The 20,000-nt window shown below is 47.0% G+C and overlaps 4 protein-coding genes across 8 annotated transcripts in view; all 4 read right to left on the bottom strand.

The window, feature by feature from the left end:
* The window catches only part of LOC125956389 (lysophosphatidylserine lipase ABHD12), a 7,169-nt gene extending 599 nt beyond the window's left edge, over nt 1-6,570 (bottom strand). Inside the window, exons 1-7 of one of the 5 annotated variants that reach the window (XM_049688196.1) lie at nt 6,472-6,570; nt 6,158-6,284; nt 3,986-6,081; nt 1,875-1,993; nt 1,608-1,786; nt 249-830; nt 18-179 (exon numbers count right to left, since the gene is read on the bottom strand). In XM_049688196.1, coding sequence (XP_049544153.1) covers nt 18-179; nt 249-830; nt 1,608-1,786; nt 1,875-1,993; nt 3,986-4,077 — 1,134 coding nt within the window. In that variant the 5' untranslated portion in view covers nt 4,078-6,081; nt 6,158-6,284; nt 6,472-6,570. Of the gene's footprint in view, nt 1-17; nt 180-248; nt 831-1,607; nt 1,787-1,874; nt 1,994-2,230; nt 2,394-3,985; nt 6,082-6,157; nt 6,322-6,471 lie in introns of those variants that run through there. The other 4 variants (XM_049688197.1, XM_049688195.1, XM_049688199.1 and 1 more) reach the window with 4 other exon arrangements.
* A 62-nt stretch (nt 6,571-6,632) lies between these two features.
* On the bottom strand, nt 6,633-7,577 carry LOC125956390 (cytochrome b-c1 complex subunit 7-like). Its single transcript, XM_049688201.1, has 3 exons — nt 7,428-7,577; nt 7,191-7,238; nt 6,633-7,093 (listed from the first exon to the last, which is right to left on the bottom strand). Exons 1-3 carry the CDS (start codon nt 7,462-7,464, stop codon nt 6,846-6,848), a joined length of 333 nt encoding a protein of 110 aa, XP_049544158.1. The 5' UTR covers nt 7,465-7,577; the 3' UTR covers nt 6,633-6,845.
* Nucleotides 7,578-8,019: 442 nt separating this feature from the next.
* On the bottom strand, nt 8,020-15,374 carry LOC125957108 (lipoyltransferase 1, mitochondrial). Its single transcript, XM_049689552.1, has 5 exons — nt 14,751-15,374; nt 12,935-13,042; nt 10,304-10,407; nt 9,947-10,223; nt 8,020-9,877 (listed from the first exon to the last, which is right to left on the bottom strand). Exons 1-5 carry the CDS (start codon nt 15,372-15,374, stop codon nt 9,716-9,718), a joined length of 1,275 nt encoding a protein of 424 aa, XP_049545509.1. The 3' UTR covers nt 8,020-9,715.
* Nucleotides 15,375-16,052: 678 nt separating this feature from the next.
* Nucleotides 16,053-16,591, bottom strand: LOC125957109 (uncharacterized). The gene has a single exon (XM_049689553.1). It carries the CDS (start codon nt 16,266-16,268, stop codon nt 16,059-16,061), a length of 210 nt encoding a protein of 69 aa, XP_049545510.1. The 5' UTR covers nt 16,269-16,591; the 3' UTR covers nt 16,053-16,058.
* Nucleotides 16,592-20,000: the final 3,409 nt, after the last annotated feature.

Below are 20,000 nucleotides of genomic sequence, written 5' to 3'. Positions count from 1 at the left end.
ATAAGAAGCACGCTTACCTTGTAGCCTAGGTCGAATGGCACGACAAGATCATCTTCGGCGTGCAAAATCAACACCGGTTGCCGGAACTCGGCGATATGCTGATCGGACTCGAAGCGCAGCATATTGTTGTACATCGGCCTGGATACCGTGTAGTCGAACCACGGCAGATGACGATACAACTGCAGCAAAACGAACAGAGGAATACATTGTTAAACACACCAGACTGGGCAGCCTCGTACCGCATTTACCTTGGAGAACGGATGCGCACAGATCTCCTCACGAATGTTGTTGAACGGACTCTCGAGCACGACGGCCCGTGGACCGGGTAAGCTCATCTCGGTCAGCAGTGACAGCAAATGGGTTGAGACACCGGTACCGAGCGAGTGGCCCCACAGATACACCGGATTCTTGGTAATGCTCGTCACATACTGATAGACAGCGAGCGCATCGAACACGACACCACGTTCCGTCGGCGATAGGCTGGCCGAATCCCCGTAACCCCGGTAATCCATCGCGATCACGTGATAGTTGAGCGATCGTAACATTTTGTATAGTTCTACTCGATGGGTCGCTCCACGGGAGGCCGTATTGCCATGTAGGTAGAGCACGACGTCGTTAGTCGTAGCCCGAAGACTAGCTTCGAACAGTTCCTTCTGATGGTGCTCATCCGATGGATTAAAACCATCTGCCCGTAGGATCTGCTCGATGGGATGATAACGCTGCTCCAGTTGTTGATCGGTTTGGTTATCGGATCCGTCGCCCGAGATAATGCTTCCGCCGCGCGCTATACTTGGCTCTTCGTTTAAAACCGTTGCATTCGGTATTGTGCTCTATTGGGTGAGAAACGGAACGAGAAATTAGTCTTTGATGCTTTACAGCAATAAGATCGTGTCGTAAGAAACTAGCTTATACTTTTATGCTCATATGATCCCTACATGCAATATTCTTCTACGAGTTCTTTGTCGGAATCAAAACCTATGCATCGATCGACAAAGACTGACCCTGAATCATCAATCAATACTTATTCCTTTGTTAGTACTCAGTTTCCTCGGTGTCCCTGGTTTACGTTGGATTGCCGTCGTTAAATATTTATCATAATGCCATTCTTATCTACTATCCATTGCACCTGCCACAATCGCATGAGGAGCCACCAAACCTTTTCCAAGCACGAACCCACACAAAATGCAGGGAAAGTGTTTGGATGGAGACGTGGTCGCTGCCATCATCAATTGGCTCATAATTGCATAATGTACTTAGTTGCCGGTGATTGCATGAGAATGGAGTTTCCCCTCAATCCGCTCGGCTTCCTCAACGAGCACACGACTCGAGGTGATGCGCGATATAAATACCACCTTCGCGTGTCGTGTGGCCATCGTGAACGGTCGGGAAGAAGTGCGCACACCGAAGACGATCCCGCGATTGGATTGATAAAAATAGCCCTAACCGACCGCATGCAAAGGCCACGATCGCCGTCATATCGCCAAATTCGCAAACAGACAGACACACAACTCTCACCCTCCCTTTCCCTCTCTTCCTTGATCGAGATGCGTTGCAGACTAAAAGTAAGAGCAAACATTGGTTTCATTGGACGCAATACGAAAGGTTACCTCATCAACGTGCAGTTCCTTGGCGTAGCGACGCACCAGATCGTTGGGTAGCACGTGCCATACCGCTATATCGACGCCGAGATCCTCCTCCTGGTCGCGGTAGTTGATGTAAAAGTTTCTCGTCGCATACAGACCGCTCTTTTCCGGTCGCTTCAAGTCCAGATTCGGTGGGTACGTGACTGTGTTTGGACGAAAAAGAATAAACACATTGTATCATTTCGATCAACCAGATCTCGGCTGTAATTCGGAGTGGGATAAAATACTTACTGAAGGTCAGAAACAGTATGCTTTTTTGCATGGCAAACGAAAACTTGAAGATGATCGGCATCACGACGAACACGATTAGAAACACCAGCAACGCGAACTGGCACGTCCGCAGCCCGATCCTGGAAAAGATCGTGCATCGAGGGCACAGGCGGTAAAAGAGCAACAAAAATCAACATCGTCCAGGACCGGCTCATGTTCTTATGGGGTGCAAAAAGAGATTTTTCTGACAATAAACGATCTGATACACATAGAAAAGATTTGCGTGGGAAAGAAAGTCGCATACAGACAATACGATATAGAAAATGTGGGACAGAAAAGGAGGAAAAACAAATGGAAAGTCCTTCGGCAAATATTACTTGTAGCGTGACATCGCGTCGGACATCTAGGCAGAACTAGTGTCTGCGTGCTGTGGCCCGAGTGTACGATCGTGAGGTGCGATAAGTGTATACGGCCGTGAGGGAGCGTAGAGATGCATACGATCCAACGCTCTGCAGGTGCCGATAGTAGTGTGCAACCCACTATCCGGTCGAACCACGTCCAACAAAATCTGCCAGTACAGAGGGAATCTCCCAGCGCCAGGCTAGTGGGTGAAGTATTGAGAGCATGCACTTGACCCTGAACGTGGACGACGAAATCAGCGTTAGGAGTGGTGTTCGTGTCGAGTTAACGTTTCCCACACGACGATCGCGGTTGTTTACTGTCGTCACAATGTAAGTTACTAATTAAGATTAGGTGTTCACTATCAACCTTTACGAATAAACGGTTGAACTGCTACCATCGTACGCTACTTACAGTCTACAAATGCTGAAACGGAAATGAAAGTGTTGCCAGTGGGCTTCCAAAAGGTACGATTGAAACAGATAGACGACCAGATAAATGTCTAACGTGTCTAAGCTCGATAATATCAATTCCATGATGACATAATTATGCTCGATTTAACATTAACATGGCACACAAATATTTACTTTTTAACGTGGGATTTAATACAATGTAGAATTGAATTAAAAATCTTCCAGCCTGCAGATCGCTTGATAACCACATTAAAACCAAAGATGCACGATCTACCAACTTTGTCCTCAAGGGTAGAATACGATTCGGCGGCAATCGATAGGCATTCGTAAAACACTAACACATTACCTGCTTATCTCCGTCATGTTACACAATAAGCTTGATGCTTGTTAAATGTGTTGTTAATAATAATCTCTCGATCATTATTTTAAAATAATATAATCAAATTAGACACAAAGTTAATGAAACAAGCGGTTAATGTTAAACAGCTTCGTAGTGCCCAGCTTATAGATGATTAAAAATGAGTTAAACCTAGATTGGTTTATCGTATAATTTGGTATAATAATAATAATAATAATATTACACCTATTTTTCCAATTTTTCATGCTTGGTCATCGAATCATTTACATTATTTTGTCAGTCAGTCATCGCATCGTATACCGTAATCGTATAAACGTAGCATTGAAACATCAGCAGCGCTGACATACACTCATCATAGGACTTTGTTTGTCGCTACTAAGGAATCCTTGGTGCCGTCGGATTGGCACAGACGATAACCAGGAAGCGCAAAGTTCAGACTTCCCAGTTACATAAGATGGGTGAGAGAGCAGCACAGCGATCACTAGAGAAGTGAACTGAGGGGATCGAGTATTGAGTTAGCTGATAAAAATAACAAACAAATGCAGAACAAGAAAACAGAATGTAAAAAACCAATAAAAGAATTAACTAAAACTGGACGCTGGTAGTTTTCATACAACATTTGCAATCAAATCAGCGATGATCATTTGCAGTGATCGCGACGATCGTCGTCGCCGAAATGTCCTTGACACTGCACCAATTCGGCGCGTCTGGTCGATTCAATTAACATCGGACAATTAACTGTGGAAACGTGCGGTGTATGTGAGACGAGTTCTACGAGGGGTCATCGTGATCAGTATCGATTTAGGGAAAGAGCAAAAAAAATCAAAGTATGTGACACTGTTCATACAGCACTGGAACCACACACAACAAAGCAAGCCAACATCAAGATTCTGGTAAGGTGAGAACGAGTTAAAAAGAAGGAGAGGCTTTCCGTTGGCTAAGCAGTAGGCTTTGGTACTTACAGATCGGTTAACCAGAGCACCACCGGTATCCCCGGCAGTACGGTGGTCTTGAAGAGATCGGTTATAAGCCGATCGAGATCGAACCACACCATTTTGCTGGCTGTTGTTTCGGTGCTTTCGCTGTTCCGGTTGAGAAAGTCCTAGCAGCACTACGGGAGCTCCCGACCCACGTTCAGAGAGGGTGGTGGGCGGTGAAGGAGGAAGGATAGCAAAATTGCACACGCAAGCGAAAACCAAAACACACAACAAACGCACGCACAATCGAGCCAAACTCGAATAGAAATACGCCACAACGCAGTTGCAGTACACCCGGTTGCTGCTGCAGGGCAGGGGAAGCGCAACAGTCAGCAAATTCTCGGTCTCGACTGGAGCCGCTATAGCGATTACGTGGCAGATAACACGCCAAATGTGAGGATCAAAATCCTTCCAGAAACACGGAGACGTTCCACTTGCGAGCGATCTGAGGGTGTTGTTAGATCCAGCAAAGCGACACCAACCAGCATCATCCACCACACAGCTGTACACGCTTTGTCACGCTAAACTCGAGAACAATGGGATCCTTTCTTCTGCCAATAAGAACTAGGTATGAATCATACCAGGCGGTCGACAGAACACCGAGGGGCCGCTTGAAAGAATGAGAACTTGTTGCACCACATACACGCACACTAGACTAGGCCGTTGTCATGGAGACGCCCCACCACGGTTACTTTATCACAGCACGAAGGATTTTCTACGGGATTCCGGAATTTATCGTGGTACGCACGTCTTTCGGAAATGGAAACACTACGCACCAGTTCACAGATGCTACGTCGTAATCACCTTTTGAGAGCGCGCCGTCGATATGACCAGTACATGCCTGCGGTGGATGTGGCTGGCAGGACGACCGAGAACGAAGTGCAGGCAAGAACAAGAAGACGACGATGAGGCGCCAGCGGTTGATTAACGGGAAAAGGCTGCTATCCGATGTTCTACACCACTACCACCAGCGTTAGCAACAGCCACAGCAACAGCAGCCACCTACAATCGAACAACAAGCGGCCGCGATAATACAACCGCGTAATTTCGCGGATGATGCGCGTGTGTGCACGATTGTCGCGAGCCAATTGTGCGTTGCCACCAACACTTTCGTACGTCGGACTGGCCGGATTGCAATTTTGATATCACGAACCGTGGAGGTAACGCGTTATATCGGCCCACCGATCAATTTTCTGGCTTTCCGCTCGATAAATCATTAACGGTCGGTATTACTATGTTTTTCCGGCTCTAACTATGATAACACAACCAGAAGGGAAACTACGATCTCACACGGTTCACAATTTGCGATCACGGCCGCCAACTGCACTGGCAGAATAGACAACGGTTGGATTGTAAATGGACTGCGAATATTTAAAACCACAGAGAGCGCTTTGGTTTGGGAGCGGGGAAAACAGGAATAAAACAACCAACCCCGATGCTCGCCTTCGTGTTTGGCCTTTCGCAAAACACGATCATTAAAATTGTTGACGAACGCGCACAAACCGCGACATGCACGGTAGATCTGCTAGTCTCGATCGGTGGTGGATGCGTAACAGAAACGCGTTCAGTAATGTCAGGGGGAGGGGAAGTTAATGGTAGTAGCAACGAAGAGCCATCCACAGAGCAGCAAGTGCGTTTGGAACAAAATGATGAAAAAGGAGCGCTCTCTCTACACGTATTTTGGGGCTCACGTTTACGTCGTTCATGCCTTTTGCGCCGTGCTGCCACGCTGCTCGCGATCGCCAATTGACGTCGGCAGCGTGGGGCTGTCGCGGTTTATTTTCTTTTCTTCTTTTCTCTTGCAATGCCGGTACACGGACGGATACCGAAAATATATAGGACAACGGTGACAATCGTGTGTCCTCGGTGGAATTGGCACGGGCGTGGAAGCTTCGTTTGGCTCACGTGAACGGAAATAGTGTGGCGTGAGGAACGCGGATCGCTTCTTTAAACCTGTTGGCTGTTGCAGCTGCTATTGCTGCTGATGGCTGGGCTGGTGGCCGTCGGGTTTGGGGTAGCCCCGAGAGCATTTGGTGATGTAACTGTACCGCTGCTTGTACGCTGTAAATAAAAAAGGGCTTCTATAAGGTTGTGAATTGCTGTGACCAGCCTTCGTTGCCGCCGTAACGATTCATGTTTAATGAAGCACATAATTACCCCGTACAACAATCACTGCCTGCCGTGTCGATTGTTAAAGCGAAGAAGGGACGGTGCAACCGTCATATCCTCGGTTGTAAAGTGCGACCAGCTGTTGCTTTCCCATGTGCTGTTACGACCGGTGTCCCTACGAAAGAGAAAAGGAAAGAATATTCTCAGACTACGAAGTTATTCAACTTTGCTACACCAGATAATTAAGGCGATCGATATCGCTGAGTAAGCTAGACGTTCGCCATCGTACCCTTTTTTATCTACAAAGGGGCTACTAGTTATGTTTGGCCCAGAACCTGTTAATTTTGCACACTTTAACTTACCTTTTTTCGATAGTCGATCGAGGTCTGCTCTTCGCGTTTCCTCCATCTCTCGCCTCTTCTTTTGTCCACCAACGCAATGTAAACAAACAAATTCATGCCGCACCAGCTGTCAAAATCAGCTGCCAATCCTTCTGGTTCCTTCGAATAAATTTCCGGATTTTCAATCGCACGTAATTCTGTTTTGTTTGTTTCAACCGTACATGATTTATTCCTAATATTTCACACAAACACACGGAAGCCGCCGGTGGACAGGGACGCCCCTAGTACGGCCACCCGGCTTAGCCCGGTAGTCGCAGTTGATGTTCAAACCGGCGATCCGGACACGCCATCGGTGCGTTCCGCTTCTTTTTGCGCTGCTAACAGCCTGCGACTGTTTACTTGTTCGATTCCCATTTGACCTTTTCGTCGCGCTCTCGGACGACCTCATCCAGGTACGGTTCCAGGTATTTCGTGTCCTCCTCGTACTTGGTCCACTGCTCTTTCGGCAGGATGGTTTTCGTCATCGAGAGGTGCAGAGCGCGGGTGATGCGGAAGTTGCGCTCATCCTTCAGCTTCTCCGGCAGACGGCGGATCGCTTCCTTTACATCGTCGTTCTCATAGAGACAATCATCACGGTGCAGACCTACGGTGAATGGGAAAAATGGTTAAACCACCAGGGTCACCGCAAATCGCCACCGCAGACAGCTAGATTCCGGATCAACAACAAATTTTGCGCTTACCGTACTGGTTGAATCCAGCCAAGTTGTAGGCCCACTTGCCGAGGGCAGCTGTTTCACGGTCACGGGAAGAAGGAAAAACCGAGAAAACAAATTTAGTAAACAATTGGCTATCTTTCGGACCTTCCGAATTTCACGGAATTATGTAATTTTCAGCAAGCGGTGCCGCGCGAAGCTCCACTCGAGAAAATTTGCACCCCCGGAAAATCCAGTTTAGGATAGTCGGATGAAAACACTTACAGGCGACTTGGGGTCCTTTGCGAGCAACGTACGACATTTTCACCGTCGAAAGAGTTTTCACAAACCTTCGTCGAAGGACTTTTTATCACGACTTTCCAGAAAAAAAGTGATCAAAACGCGACCTGCAAATGTCAAAACGAAGTCGTCTTCGAGCCGCCCATTTGGTCGTGAGAAGGTCGTAAACCGCAGCGTATGATAAGGTCGTATAAAGGAAAATGGGAGGAAAAACGTGTATTCCTTATGAAAAATACAATCTGGAGAAAAGTGTTTGCTGGGGAAATGAGGGAAAAGTTGCGGAAACTCTTCATTAATTCGACAAAATACGCGAAGCGGTTCCATTTCCGGTTGTGTTTAGCATGTGCGTTTCAGTACTTGTTCAGACGTTCATTTCAAACGGGCCCAGATTAAAGCCGTTAGAACACCCCACCCTTACCACGTTTTTGCTAGCTTTGAGAATATTGCTAGCAAACAACGTTAAATATTACAACTGCTGACTATTAGAAGAGGTTTACAAGTTATGTTTTTATAACATATTTCTTCTTAATTACCGATAGGATCTTCTTAGCTTGTAAAATCAGTTAGATCATCGCGATTTAATAAAGTATATTCTTTTTTATTGAATTGTGTTTTCTTTACCGTAGTACAAGTATGCTTACATGGTATATAACGTTTCTCTATAGACTATCCACAACTGGTAATTGATTGCTTAACTAGCCTAAACTCCCTTTCTGACATTGCAAAGCCTCGCAACAGTGCATCTACAACTTCCGAACAATTGAAAGTTAAGCACAAGTAAACCGAATTGATTAAGATATCATCTGATCGCCTGAATACAAGAAATGGAAAAGAATGAACCTATAAAGCATAATCCTAACAAGCACAACGTTTAAAAAGCTAATTCCTCAGTCGAAAATTTGATGCCAAAGCGATAAACTAAAAGGGAAAACGGAGCCAAGTCATCCAGGACTAGCCGGTCTAACGGAAGTGATGATATGATCGTATTCTTGATGTATCCCTTGAATCATCCGGCACTTGGTATCTACTGGAAATGGACGGGAAGTTCCTCGTCCACCCAACAAATAACAATGCACCCGATGAGAAAGAGTCAATCTATCTAACTAAAAGCTATCAAACCGAACGTCAAGAATGTTGCGCGATACAGGAATAATAACACTTTATGTGCCGTCCTATCGATAGTGAATAAGTTGTAGCGTGATCATGATGAATACTTGCTACATAGCCTACGTTCCCGCTTATCATCTGCCTAAGCTTTACCGCTTTGTCGTCAATTTTGTTGCTGTTAATGGCACACGCTAATGGGCGCGTGTAGGCGTTTATCAACGAGTAAACATCACTAATCGTGTGAGGTGCCTAATAATAACATAAATGACTGTGCTCGAACGAACTACCGTAAGGGGGTCTGGTAAAAGTTTGTTCTGATTTGCATCATAAAGATCAGCGCGATCGTGATCATCAAACCGTTTACGATTGTGAAAGTCTTTCTAAAGGTAGGCACTGTGTGGTCAAATTTAATCTAAAACATCACATTCTTTTTCAAAAAAATAGCACCGATCCTCTCTATACCATTACGCACGTGAATGTTGCTGTGAGTTGCTAGGAGGAGAATCGGAAATTTTCGATTTTCAAATTACTCATCCCACCCCTGCGTACTTGTTGCTCCAGCAAACCCGACCCAACGTGCTAGAGGTATTGCTAATTTTGTTATTCTGTCCCCTACGGGTTGCAAGGCTGTTTTGTTGTTGAATACATAATTTTCAGTTCCTTTCTGCACGTCTCGCTAACCTTCCAATCCGACAAAACCAGCTGATTAGCAACGGTGTACTCGCTGGTCGTCAACAAGGCAAGGTCGACTAGCCTCAGTTAGAATGATCGATACGACCATCACACACCACGATAGCACTAAGGTGTGTTCAGCTTCTGCCTGTTTTCCAATCCAGTGTCGTGTGACGTGGTTTTGTTTGCTGCCGGGCAAGTTCAAGAGGTGTGTCATTATGTCACATCGTCCGATTGGTCGTCTAGCATTCGTTTACGCTTTGTTTCCAATGCATTAGCAACGGACAAGCCCTCGGGAGTGTACCAATTCGTTAGGGGCCTAATCAATTGCAACCACAAAGCGTAAGGGGGCAGAGAAGCGGTGAGAGAGAAAGAAAGAGTATTGACAAAACGGAATGAAGTTGTCGTCATCGTCGTTATCGATCGCTGCCATGATCGTCTCCATTAGGTGCGAAGGAACTGGCAGGAGCCTTCTGCACCGGTAGCACCAAGCTTCATAAGCCCATTGCGTGTCGCATGCTCTCAGTATTGGCACCCTTCAGAGCTTCGGTAATTCCATGAAAGCAATCCTCATCGTACGGTTTGCCGACCATGTCCGACACCACCGGAATTGGCTCGTGGTTCGGCAGGATCAGGCTGATTTCTTTGATGAGTGCCTGGAAGTACAAGAGATGTCATTAGCTCCACCTGAAGCATTGCTGGCAAGTTATATTCTGGAGACCTACCTTTTCCACATCCACCTTCACCTTCATGTCGTAAGGAGATGGCGACTGCTGCGAGCTTTCACCGGCTGCTCCAACCTTCGTCTGGATCGTCTTCTGAACCGAGAAGGCAGGAGTCTTCCCGAATCGCCAGTCCCAGGAGGCAAAGTTTGTGCGCAGCTCGCTTATTCCCGGGAACCACTTGTCCGTCGGATTGATCAGCTGGAAACCACGCTGCTTCATCAGCAGATCGCGGCCACCATCGGTCAGCTGAGTGGCGGGTGTTCTCAGAAACTCATAGCTGAAAGAAAGAACGGACACAATCCATCAGGAACTGCGTTCCTAGTGCCATGCTCGATACGTGTTAAAAACGTGGCTTACCCGATAGCCGAAAGTAGCTGCTGGATGTTGACCGTACGGTTCACGTCGACTAGATTCTTAATGGGCGATGGAACAGAAGATGTAGCCTTGCTTGTTATTTCAACCTGCAAACGAGAGAAGAGAAAAACCAAACCACAATCAGGCAAGGAAGAAATCAATGGAGGACCTTGTTTTGTGTTTGAGCTGCTTGCTTCATTATTAGCTAACTTCGCGATCGTCATATCAGCAATCAGTGAAAACTTGGTAGGGAATGAGGCCTGATTCGAGACCCTTCATCCAGACCACCGATAACCTTGCTTCCTACGTACGCCCGTGGGGGTTCATATAACGTTCCGTTATCAACGTTAACACCGCAGCTCACTGCCAGCAAGCAGGCGCTTCAGGCTCTCCAACTCACGGATGGAACCGGTGTCCTTCGCTATTTTTGTACATGAAAAACAACAAAACGCCAGCGGTTGTGACCGTGGTCAAAGTACACGCACCCTTATAACGTATTTCCGCGACGTCATTGAAACACCGGTACTTGGCTTCGCCCGTTTCCCTTATTTCAAAGGGTCTGATCATCGCACGATCGGCGCCTCAAGCACCGATTCTAGTATTTTTGTTAACCGGTTTGAAGCAGTTTCAATCAACCCGGCCATCCCAAGCGCTCAAACACTGCTGGTGGGATGTGCACGGAACGTGTAATCAAGATAAATTGAACGAACAGTGTGCCAGACGCCGGCGGACATTGGCGCGTGTGGAGGGAGAGCGCGACAGACAACAACAAAGAGTGTGGCAATCAGCTGTGCCACTATGGAACATATGGTTTGTGATGTGATAGGCGGGACACACTTCTGGAGAGACAATATCGTAACCGGAAGAGTGAGTGTGAGCGTTTTACAAATGAAAACATGATCAGAGAGGGCCTACTTTTTCACATGGACAGCATTCAAGGATTGCTAGCTTTCTTTTTTCTTAGCATCTAGTTCCATATCTCCACTTCAATCATTCCGATTTTAATTCACGTCTTCCTTACCTTATTACTCAAGTAGGTCGTGTGCCATCCGAATTAAGACAAACAACCTTATCAAACCCCCAATTGGGGTGGCGGATGGCCTCCAATCGTGGCGGACAATGGAACATCAATCGCGATAAGTTTCGGCGCGAGCGATAATTTCGGGACTCTTGGAAATTTTCCATAACCCCAAAAACCGTGGGTCCATACCCCGAGGGAGGTCCATTGATATCTGTTGCCACGCAACGTACATCACCTCGCGATTGTCTGATCAGCTGTTATCTCTCACACACCAGCTGCCTGATTTGGCACCCCTGAACGGCCCCATTGTTATGGTTTGCAAAAAGACCGCCGCTACTCCCCTTCTCGTTTGACCTAAAACCCTTTAGGCTGATGGGATGGAAGCAAGACCAATCCAAGATAGGCAAAGGGCAGGCAGCGTGGGGTGGGATTTTGTTTTCGAAACTGCGTTCCAAATACGCCTGTGAGCCGGCAGCATGACCGGATTGAGCCGGTTTGCGATCGGGACCGTACCATACGGTCCAAACAATGCTACCAGACGAAATGGCATCTAGCATGCGAAGAAACCTACTAGAAGAAGCTCTTATCAATGTGCCAAGGAGCACAAAGTAGCCGGATTCAACCGGTATATGTGGGAGCTTCCTGGAGCAGTTCAAAGACATTTGGCCTTAATTTTGCACACTTCCCGCACCCTCCCATCCCGCCCGTGCTTGTTGTTGCCTCTTATCGAAACATTTATCAAACTAATCGTTTGTGCGATGACGAAGCTTCAGAAATAACAATCAGCACAGTTCAAAGTACAGTGCAAGCTATGGTTGGGGGGAAAAGGCGTAACAATGGGCGCAACGAAACCAAAGCACAATGTAGGAAGAGTAACGCTTCTTCTCGCTCACGATGATTCTGCAGCTGCAGCGGTGATCTAATGCAACGCAATGATGCCCCGCAAACAAACGGGGGTAAACGACCGATCGTGATCGCGCGTAGCAAGATGAAGCAATTACTTTCCCCGCTTACTCTCTACTATATGAATCGTTTGAAACGTCTTCAACGGTCCAAAGACAGAGCAATAGCACGAGAAAACAACAATAAACCATTTCCATTTGACCTAAACAAATACCACAAAAAGCCAAGTGTTCTGCGATAAAATATCTGGTAGCACAATCGCGAATAGCAACAAGTGCGAGCGCGCGAATGCTGCTTTCGCTTTCGAACGTTTATGGAACGCCGGTTCACCGACAAGAACGCGGTTCGCCATGCGCCACAAACAGAACACGAAACACGCACCGAGTGCATGATGTGTGTGGATGGGCGAATGGGTTTGTTGTTTGTAAGTTCGCGCGCCCCACTTGCTCCACCGGACCGGTTTATCTTGTTTGTTCTGCGAGCCATTCTTGACTTCAGAGGTGATCTCTCTCTCTATCGGACACGGTGCCACGATGACAGGCTATGTAAACGCCAAAAATGCTGATGCTGTGCTAGCGGTTGGTTGGCAACAAATTCGTTCCCTGGGTTCTCATCGACCGCTATTTGCTTGATGGTGTGATTTTGGGGCAACCTTGCCTGGTCTTTTCTCCTTATGCCACTCCTGGTCTTTTCTCCTTATGAGTACTTACGTCATCTTTGGCGAGGGATGCTCCAAGGTGGAGTTTGTTGGAGTTTACGAGGAGCGTACAGTGATGATAAGCGTTCGGTTGGCCCAGTTTTGCTGCCGTGCCTGATATCTGCAAGAGCAAAGAGAATGAGGCAGCAATTAGAGGAGTGTTTGTTGTGTTGATCAGTTTTATCAGTATATTAGTTTATTGATATTATATTTTAAACCTTTATTGTCGAGTGAATTAATATAACACTTTTTCATTTCTCATTGCGAGTAATGCCAGTTTGCATGATGGATGGACAATTGTTAGATTAGATTAGTAGAATGTTACGACAATGTTACTCGTCAAGGGTTGCCCAGGAACATGTCCTAGTTTGGCAGATAACCCAAGTTCTCGCTAATCAGGAGTTGTATTTACATAGGGAATATGTTTCACTAGCAGGCTACTAAACATATTGTTTCCGTTACAATTCCACCGTTGTGAATAACTTTGCAGACGCTGCTGGCAGCAAAACATTGAATACTTGTCCCTGGCCTACGACGAGGCCAGTGACTCCGAGAAGCCATGCAAACACAGATCAACGTTTCATTTTAATAGTTCCAGTATGGCAAAGCCAGCCAACAACACCGGCTGTTGGTTGTCGTATGTACAAACAGAGGGCAGCAGAAGATACGGAGACCGATAGCATCGTGCATCGTAAACCAATGGTCGCTAATAGAGAGCAATCTCATCGCTGGAGCAATATAGCGATCACAGTCATCGTACGTTCTGCGAGTTGCCTAGCAACAGCACAACCATGGCTCTCTAGGCCAGTCATCGCAGAGTTCAGCACCCCCGAGCGAACCCGGTTAAGATCTTAAGCAATAGAGTGGCTTAAGCGAGCAGCACGCGGTTCAAGGGTGAACCCCGGCTCTAGACCGCTGCGTGAGTTCATAGTCTTCATGTTGCCACTTCCTTTATCTATCCTCAAGGGAGACACTAGACACCGGGCTGAGGAACAAAAAAAACAGAACCCATGAAGTAGTACTCAATGCTTATCAGTGAGCCACAGTGCTACACAGTGTGAGTGCTGCCATCAATAGATAAGCCAATGCAACATTATGCCTGGCAGCACACACATTGAGAATATGACGTGGGGCCACCATGCCCCCACGCGATCAATACCTTCACGCTTCACAGACGCAACAGTGCGTGCGCGAAGCCGGATTCGCGGACGCCAATGGCTAGTGCACGTGCACTCGCATCGAATAGCGGCCGTGTGCGCGGTGACCACGATGTAGTGGTGCGACATTGCGATCTTCCTTCCGATCGCTGTTCCCATCCAAGTGTCGCGCGTACACCCCAGAACCGGTTTTCGTTGGGTCACGCTCGCAACACGTGAAACGCGTGTTTCTACTTCGACGAGTCATCTTCTCTCGCATCAGCTATCTTGTATCTATTGCCCTCACTCTGTCTCGGCCAGCGCTCTCTATCTCTGCTCTGTGGGATTCTTTGTTGTCAGACTGCGTCATCCGCAAAGATGCAGAAACAAAGAGAAAGAACGGCACCACGGTTTGCCTGGCTTAGCAACACCGAACGGTGTCAACGAGCAAAGCTCCAGAGAATTCCCCGTAGGCTTTAAGGATTCAACCTCTGCGCGGGGTAACATCTGGTGTTGGCATGATACTACGTGATCGATTGCACGTACGCTTTCAGCGCTGGTGACCTTCTCGCGTGTACACGACCTGGTACTTGCTGTTAAGGAAGAGATATCTAGAACTGGCCATCTTTATGATTGTTCGACCCTGAAATGGTACGTGAAGGAGACAGGAAAAGTCATAATCCAGTCAATTACCTTCTTGCCCAGCAGCACGATGTCATCACGAGCCGAAAGTTCCGCATTGATCCCGTACTCCCGGTACATGGCACGCGTCAGCAGATTCAGATTGTACTTGCGATCGTAGCGGGCCCGTGGCATGAAGAAGGTACAGTTGAGGTTACCGGGATCATGGTAAACGGCACCGCCGCCACTGTTACGCCGGGCCAGCTCAATACCGTTCCGGGCCAGGGCTGACACGTTCGTTTCGGCGAACGGGTTCTGATGCCTTCCGATCACCACCGTCGGTCGGTTGATCCACAGCATCAGGATGTGGTGGTTTGTCAGATCAAAGTTCCGATAGATCCAATCCTCCAGCGCCAGATTGGTGAACACATCGTTCGACTGCGAGATGAAGACGGACTTCTTCACCTCCTCATCCGGGATTTTCTTAATGTCGGCCACGGACAGCTGTTTGCTGCCGCTGTTCATCGTGAGGTGGCCGGTAGGGCTGGAACCCTTCGATGACCCATCGTTGCCCTGGAACGGGTGCTTGGTCGAGGCGGCCCGGACAGAGGACGACGACGACGGGGTCGACAGGACCAGAATGCGGGTAAGGGAGCGGGCAAACCCGTTGCACCGTTGCGTTACGAGAGCAGCCATCTTCTGGACCGGGGAGGAGTTTTGGGTTTTTTCCGTTCGCCTTTCGCTTTTCCACCGTTCTTCGATTTGCGTTTCACGCTCACACGATCTTCGTCTCGCTTGCTCTCACGCGGCCGATCGATCTTCACACGCGCACACGCACACCTCGCGGAGATCTTCACCTGCGAAGGTCTCTTTGTTCACTTCTTTTTTGCGGCGTGCGCTCTACCTCGAAAGCAGCTGATTTTGGGAGGATTTTTTGCCCAATTCGCGGTTTGTTTTGGCCGGTTTCTTTGTTTTGACTCGCACTTTCGTATCAATCGCTCGTTCGGTGGAATTTTTCGATTTCTTCGCGTCGTCAGCTGATCCGTTCTGACCTTGTGTCGCGCTACTGGCAGTGTTCTGTAGACTCAAAGGAGGACGGTGTTCAGAGGATCTATTTTTGAACTCCTTGGTCCTCGCGACAAACACACACTCGAAGGACTAGAAAAAGTGACGTTCAGTTTGTTGTTAAAACCGCGCGTTTGACAGTTCCGGGCGATTTAAATTGTTATTGTTTCCTTACTCTAACGGCGGAAAAAAACTTGGCAATGAGGTGTAGCGAATACAATTCTTTCAGCTTATCTACGATACGCGGTATCACTAGTGTCTAATAATTTGCACACAAAACTCACGGGCACTACACAAGGATTTGGCGACGAGCGATTAACAGGCCAGGATCAGGTGCTGCTGCTGCTGCTGGAGGCCGACGGTTCCTTGGTGTGACGATTGCTTTTCGGCGTTCGAATCCGCTGCGCTCATCGAGATCAGATACTCATGCAGAGCGATGGTCTGGTGCAGCCACTTCCAGGTTTGGTGCAGCGCGTTGATGCGGTACCGAATACCCACACAATCGCGAGTACACTTAATGGGCATTCCTTTCAGTTGGCCAGACGCGAGAAGAAAACGTTTTCCACCGGTTGCCAGTGTAACAGAGGATGGTCGAGAGACGACGGAGGAACGGAGTTTTTGCTGTTTCTGCTACTGCTGCTACTGCCGTTGCCTTAGTTGACAATAGTCAAAAGGCAAAAGTATCGGCTACTGCGCTATGAATCGTCGTCGATGGCTTCCGTTGAGACATGAGAGGCAATCGCGATCGGTCTTTTGGAAGAACTTGATATTTGGAGGAAGGGTGCTTGGCTCAAGCGAGACACACGTGGGATCACTCCGGAGGACGAGAGACTAATTCCCCGAAGAAGGGCTGCGATTCCATTTATAAGGGGCCTCTACGAAGCCAACTGTTCGACGCGATAACTATGGGATTGCACGGTCTCTTCCACGCTGGTTGCGTAGCGCAGTGAGCATTGCCGTCGTCTGCGAACAAAATGATTTTTACATTTTGTCGCAACCGACGCAGTATTGTTCGACGCACACAAAGTATTGTTTAAACAAATCTTTAAGCTGAAGAGATTCTGGGCGAAGAATTATAGAATAATTCGATCGCTTCAACACGCACCCATTGTGAAACGGCATTTACACGCACACATTTAAGCGCACAAGTCGGCGCCGTCGGCACACCTACCAGCGTATTCGCGCACGCAACCGCGCATTTGAGGAAAGCCTCCAACTCCCTCCAAATGATTCAGGTGTTAAGCCATTGACTACAAGGAAATCCTTTGATTTTATTGGATCATTATCACTAGATTTCGATGCATCGATCGCACTTCAAACACGCAAATGCACGTATCATAGCAAGCAAAGATATAAAAAGACTTAGCTTCAAAGAATAGATTAATCTGATCCATTTTATATTAATTAATAATAAGCATTAAGCACCCTGTTTGGCAACTTCTTCCAAACCTGTGAAGATAAGGTTGTGGAATCGTCATTTCCTACAAGCAATCTAATCGGCTTGAATGGTCAACGGTTGGTCAATTCGTCAAAACTCCTCACCATCTTACGTTGTACGAGTTGTAACTGTGTAAATGCTTCCAATTCATCTCATTTCATCGTTCCGCTCAATTGACCATCATCAGCGTACTATAGCGCGGGTGCGCGTACTACATTGTACCGCGACCTACGTTACTACACATCTCGTCACATTCATTTATCACATACCACGTGTCTGGCGAGTGCTCACATTACATGACACCGTGGCGATCGTACGATCCCGAACCACGACTAATGGTAGTGGCGGAACCTGGAGTCGGGTCTACAATTTGTCCTCGGCGGAAGGTCAGAATGCGCGATGCACCCCACCGGAGCGTTCTATTGGAAATTGCTTGCATATGCATCTGGATGCTATTCGTCGCCGAGTAATTCGAATCTCGAGCCTGCTGCTACGACCAGCTGAATGAACCGGTTTGATCCGCCTGAGATAATCGCTGCAACCGCGAGAATGTTCCCGGGGGACGTCACAGGCGCCGACATGCAAACCGCCCTCCAAGTTAAATGTGACCCACATTGGATGCGATTATGCACCGCTGTCGTGCCAGTACCAGATGGGGAATTTTGCTGCGCAAATTGCGCTTAGGTACAGGAAGCAAGCCGGGCCGGGAGCAATGGGAACAAAACGAACAGAGCGCAATTCACTTTCCTACAACTTACCATGGGACTGATTAGCGATCTCGTCGCCAGATTAGCAGGCCATTCTACCGGGGGGTTCGTACTCGTGAGGTTGGTCCCCCACTTACGTCAACTTAGAACAATGTAACCGTATCGTACCGGAGGGGCGTGTTAAGGTAAGAAAGGACAAATACGCGATTGGATTACACATAAGCCATGTCTTAATCACGATGCGTTTATTAGATTGGTTTTGCTGTCGATTGCGTGCGTGCTTGGTTGCCAGCCTGCGTGCATGTGACGATGATACCAGCTAAACCATGCGCACGAGCGAAATACATTGGATGCGTTTGCGATTTGCGAATGAGATGAGTATGCTGGAGGCAAGAAATGTTTTTGGAGCAGTGCACGGAAGTGACCTCTGATATCCTCTTTAAACGCTACTTCCTTCAAACATGAACAAATCTCAAGCCACTCTACCTTATACGGTTGGTTTTCATTTGTTTGATTTTGTCTCTCAAAAAGGCTCCCGGAAAATCATGTTAACTAAGCCCGCGAGACGGGATCCTTCCCTCGTTTAGCCTATATATGCTGGGTAAATTTTTGTATTAAATATTTGTAAAAACATGTTAATCATCGAAGGATCGAACTGGGGGAGAAAATGGTACCGCTTGGAGTTTTATGTCAAAAATTGTCCGTTTTTTCTTCTAAATTGATTCCCTACTCCTTTCTTGCCTTCTTTTTGGTTAGTTTGGCGAGATGGGCTTGGACACTCGGTACGTGTGAGTTGTTTTGGTTACTGTTCCTATCACCGGACCGCGGTGTGTGCTGCAGCTGCTTTGCTACGAATGCAGCCTCCGTTACCACACAGCCACTTTAACTGCTAATGACCACCAACCGACCCACCCACCTTGAATCTGATAATGCACGAAAAAGACGCTGTTACTCTCTCCCTTTTCCGCTCCTGCCTCTCTGTTTCTCGATACTATGTAATAATCAGTGAGATGGCTAAATTGAACGTCGTCAATGCTCCGGTTTAAATAGGTAGATGCTGTTGGCGTGTGGTGTTGGTAATCGATTTTGTAATTCTTTTTTTTTTCAAGTAAACAGAATAACAAGTTTGTGAAAGCAGTCCTCACAGTAGATCCTCGTTTCATAAGCCACAATCGCAGAAACGTAAATAAAAAACAGAAGAGAAATCATACTTAACAACATTTTAATATATTTGGGTTTAAGAATAAAAAAAAAGAACGAAAGCAAAGAACTAAAGATATTTAACAGTTATTGAATAGTATTTATCATTTTTTAAATTAACCGAAAATAGGTTACCTTACATGCGATCGCTATTATGCTAAGACGCCTATAGGCGCTTCGACTGATCCTCATAACCTACTGTGATTATTGTGTGAAACCTGCGTGTCATAAAGCCGTTGAAGCATTCCGCAAGCATTGAGTAAGCCCTTAAAAACGCCACGAAGCTCTGGCCTACAACAAAACCGCGAACATGATTAACCCTATGGTAAAACTAGAGCTGGGTAGCAAATAAATTAGACAACACAAATCATGGCCAAGGCCGAAATTGTTGGGTTTTAGTACGATTCAGATTTAGAGAAGTATGGAATGTTAAAAGCGAAGCCAATTCTTAAAAACAAACAAAAAAATAATTGATTGATCCGCTGTAGATGTTATTCACCAGAGCGCTGTTATGTCTAGAGAGTGCAACCATCAAGAGAAGAATGATGAATTCCATGCCTGGACATGGAAAACATTACTTTATAAATAAAACATCGCGCGATACACTCACTTCTACTTCTTAGCGACCTTCTAATGTCTACTACACTGTGACTGCTTCACCTGTGATCGTGTTTGAGAAGAGTTAAAAAACAACTTTCAGATTATTTACGAGACAATGGAAAAATGCTGCTATTCGCAGATGCTTGCCTGCTGGTCGATATCTAAAAAGGGTTTACAATTGTCGCTAGCTAACGATGGGATCGGGTTTGATTCCTACTCGATCTTTTCTCTACCGCCCAGGCGTTCTCTGGGGGCTGCTGAACACACGCATGGTACTACAACAAGTTCCAGTTCAAGAAATCGAGGTTGAAA

Source organism: Anopheles darlingi, chromosome 3 (assembly GCF_943734745.1).
Source record: "Anopheles darlingi chromosome 3, idAnoDarlMG_H_01, whole genome shotgun sequence".
NCBI lineage: Eukaryota > Metazoa > Arthropoda > Insecta > Diptera > Culicidae > Anopheles > Anopheles darlingi.
The sequence above is the reverse complement of the archived record's forward strand: the minus strand, read 5'-3'. Positions and strand labels throughout refer to the sequence as shown.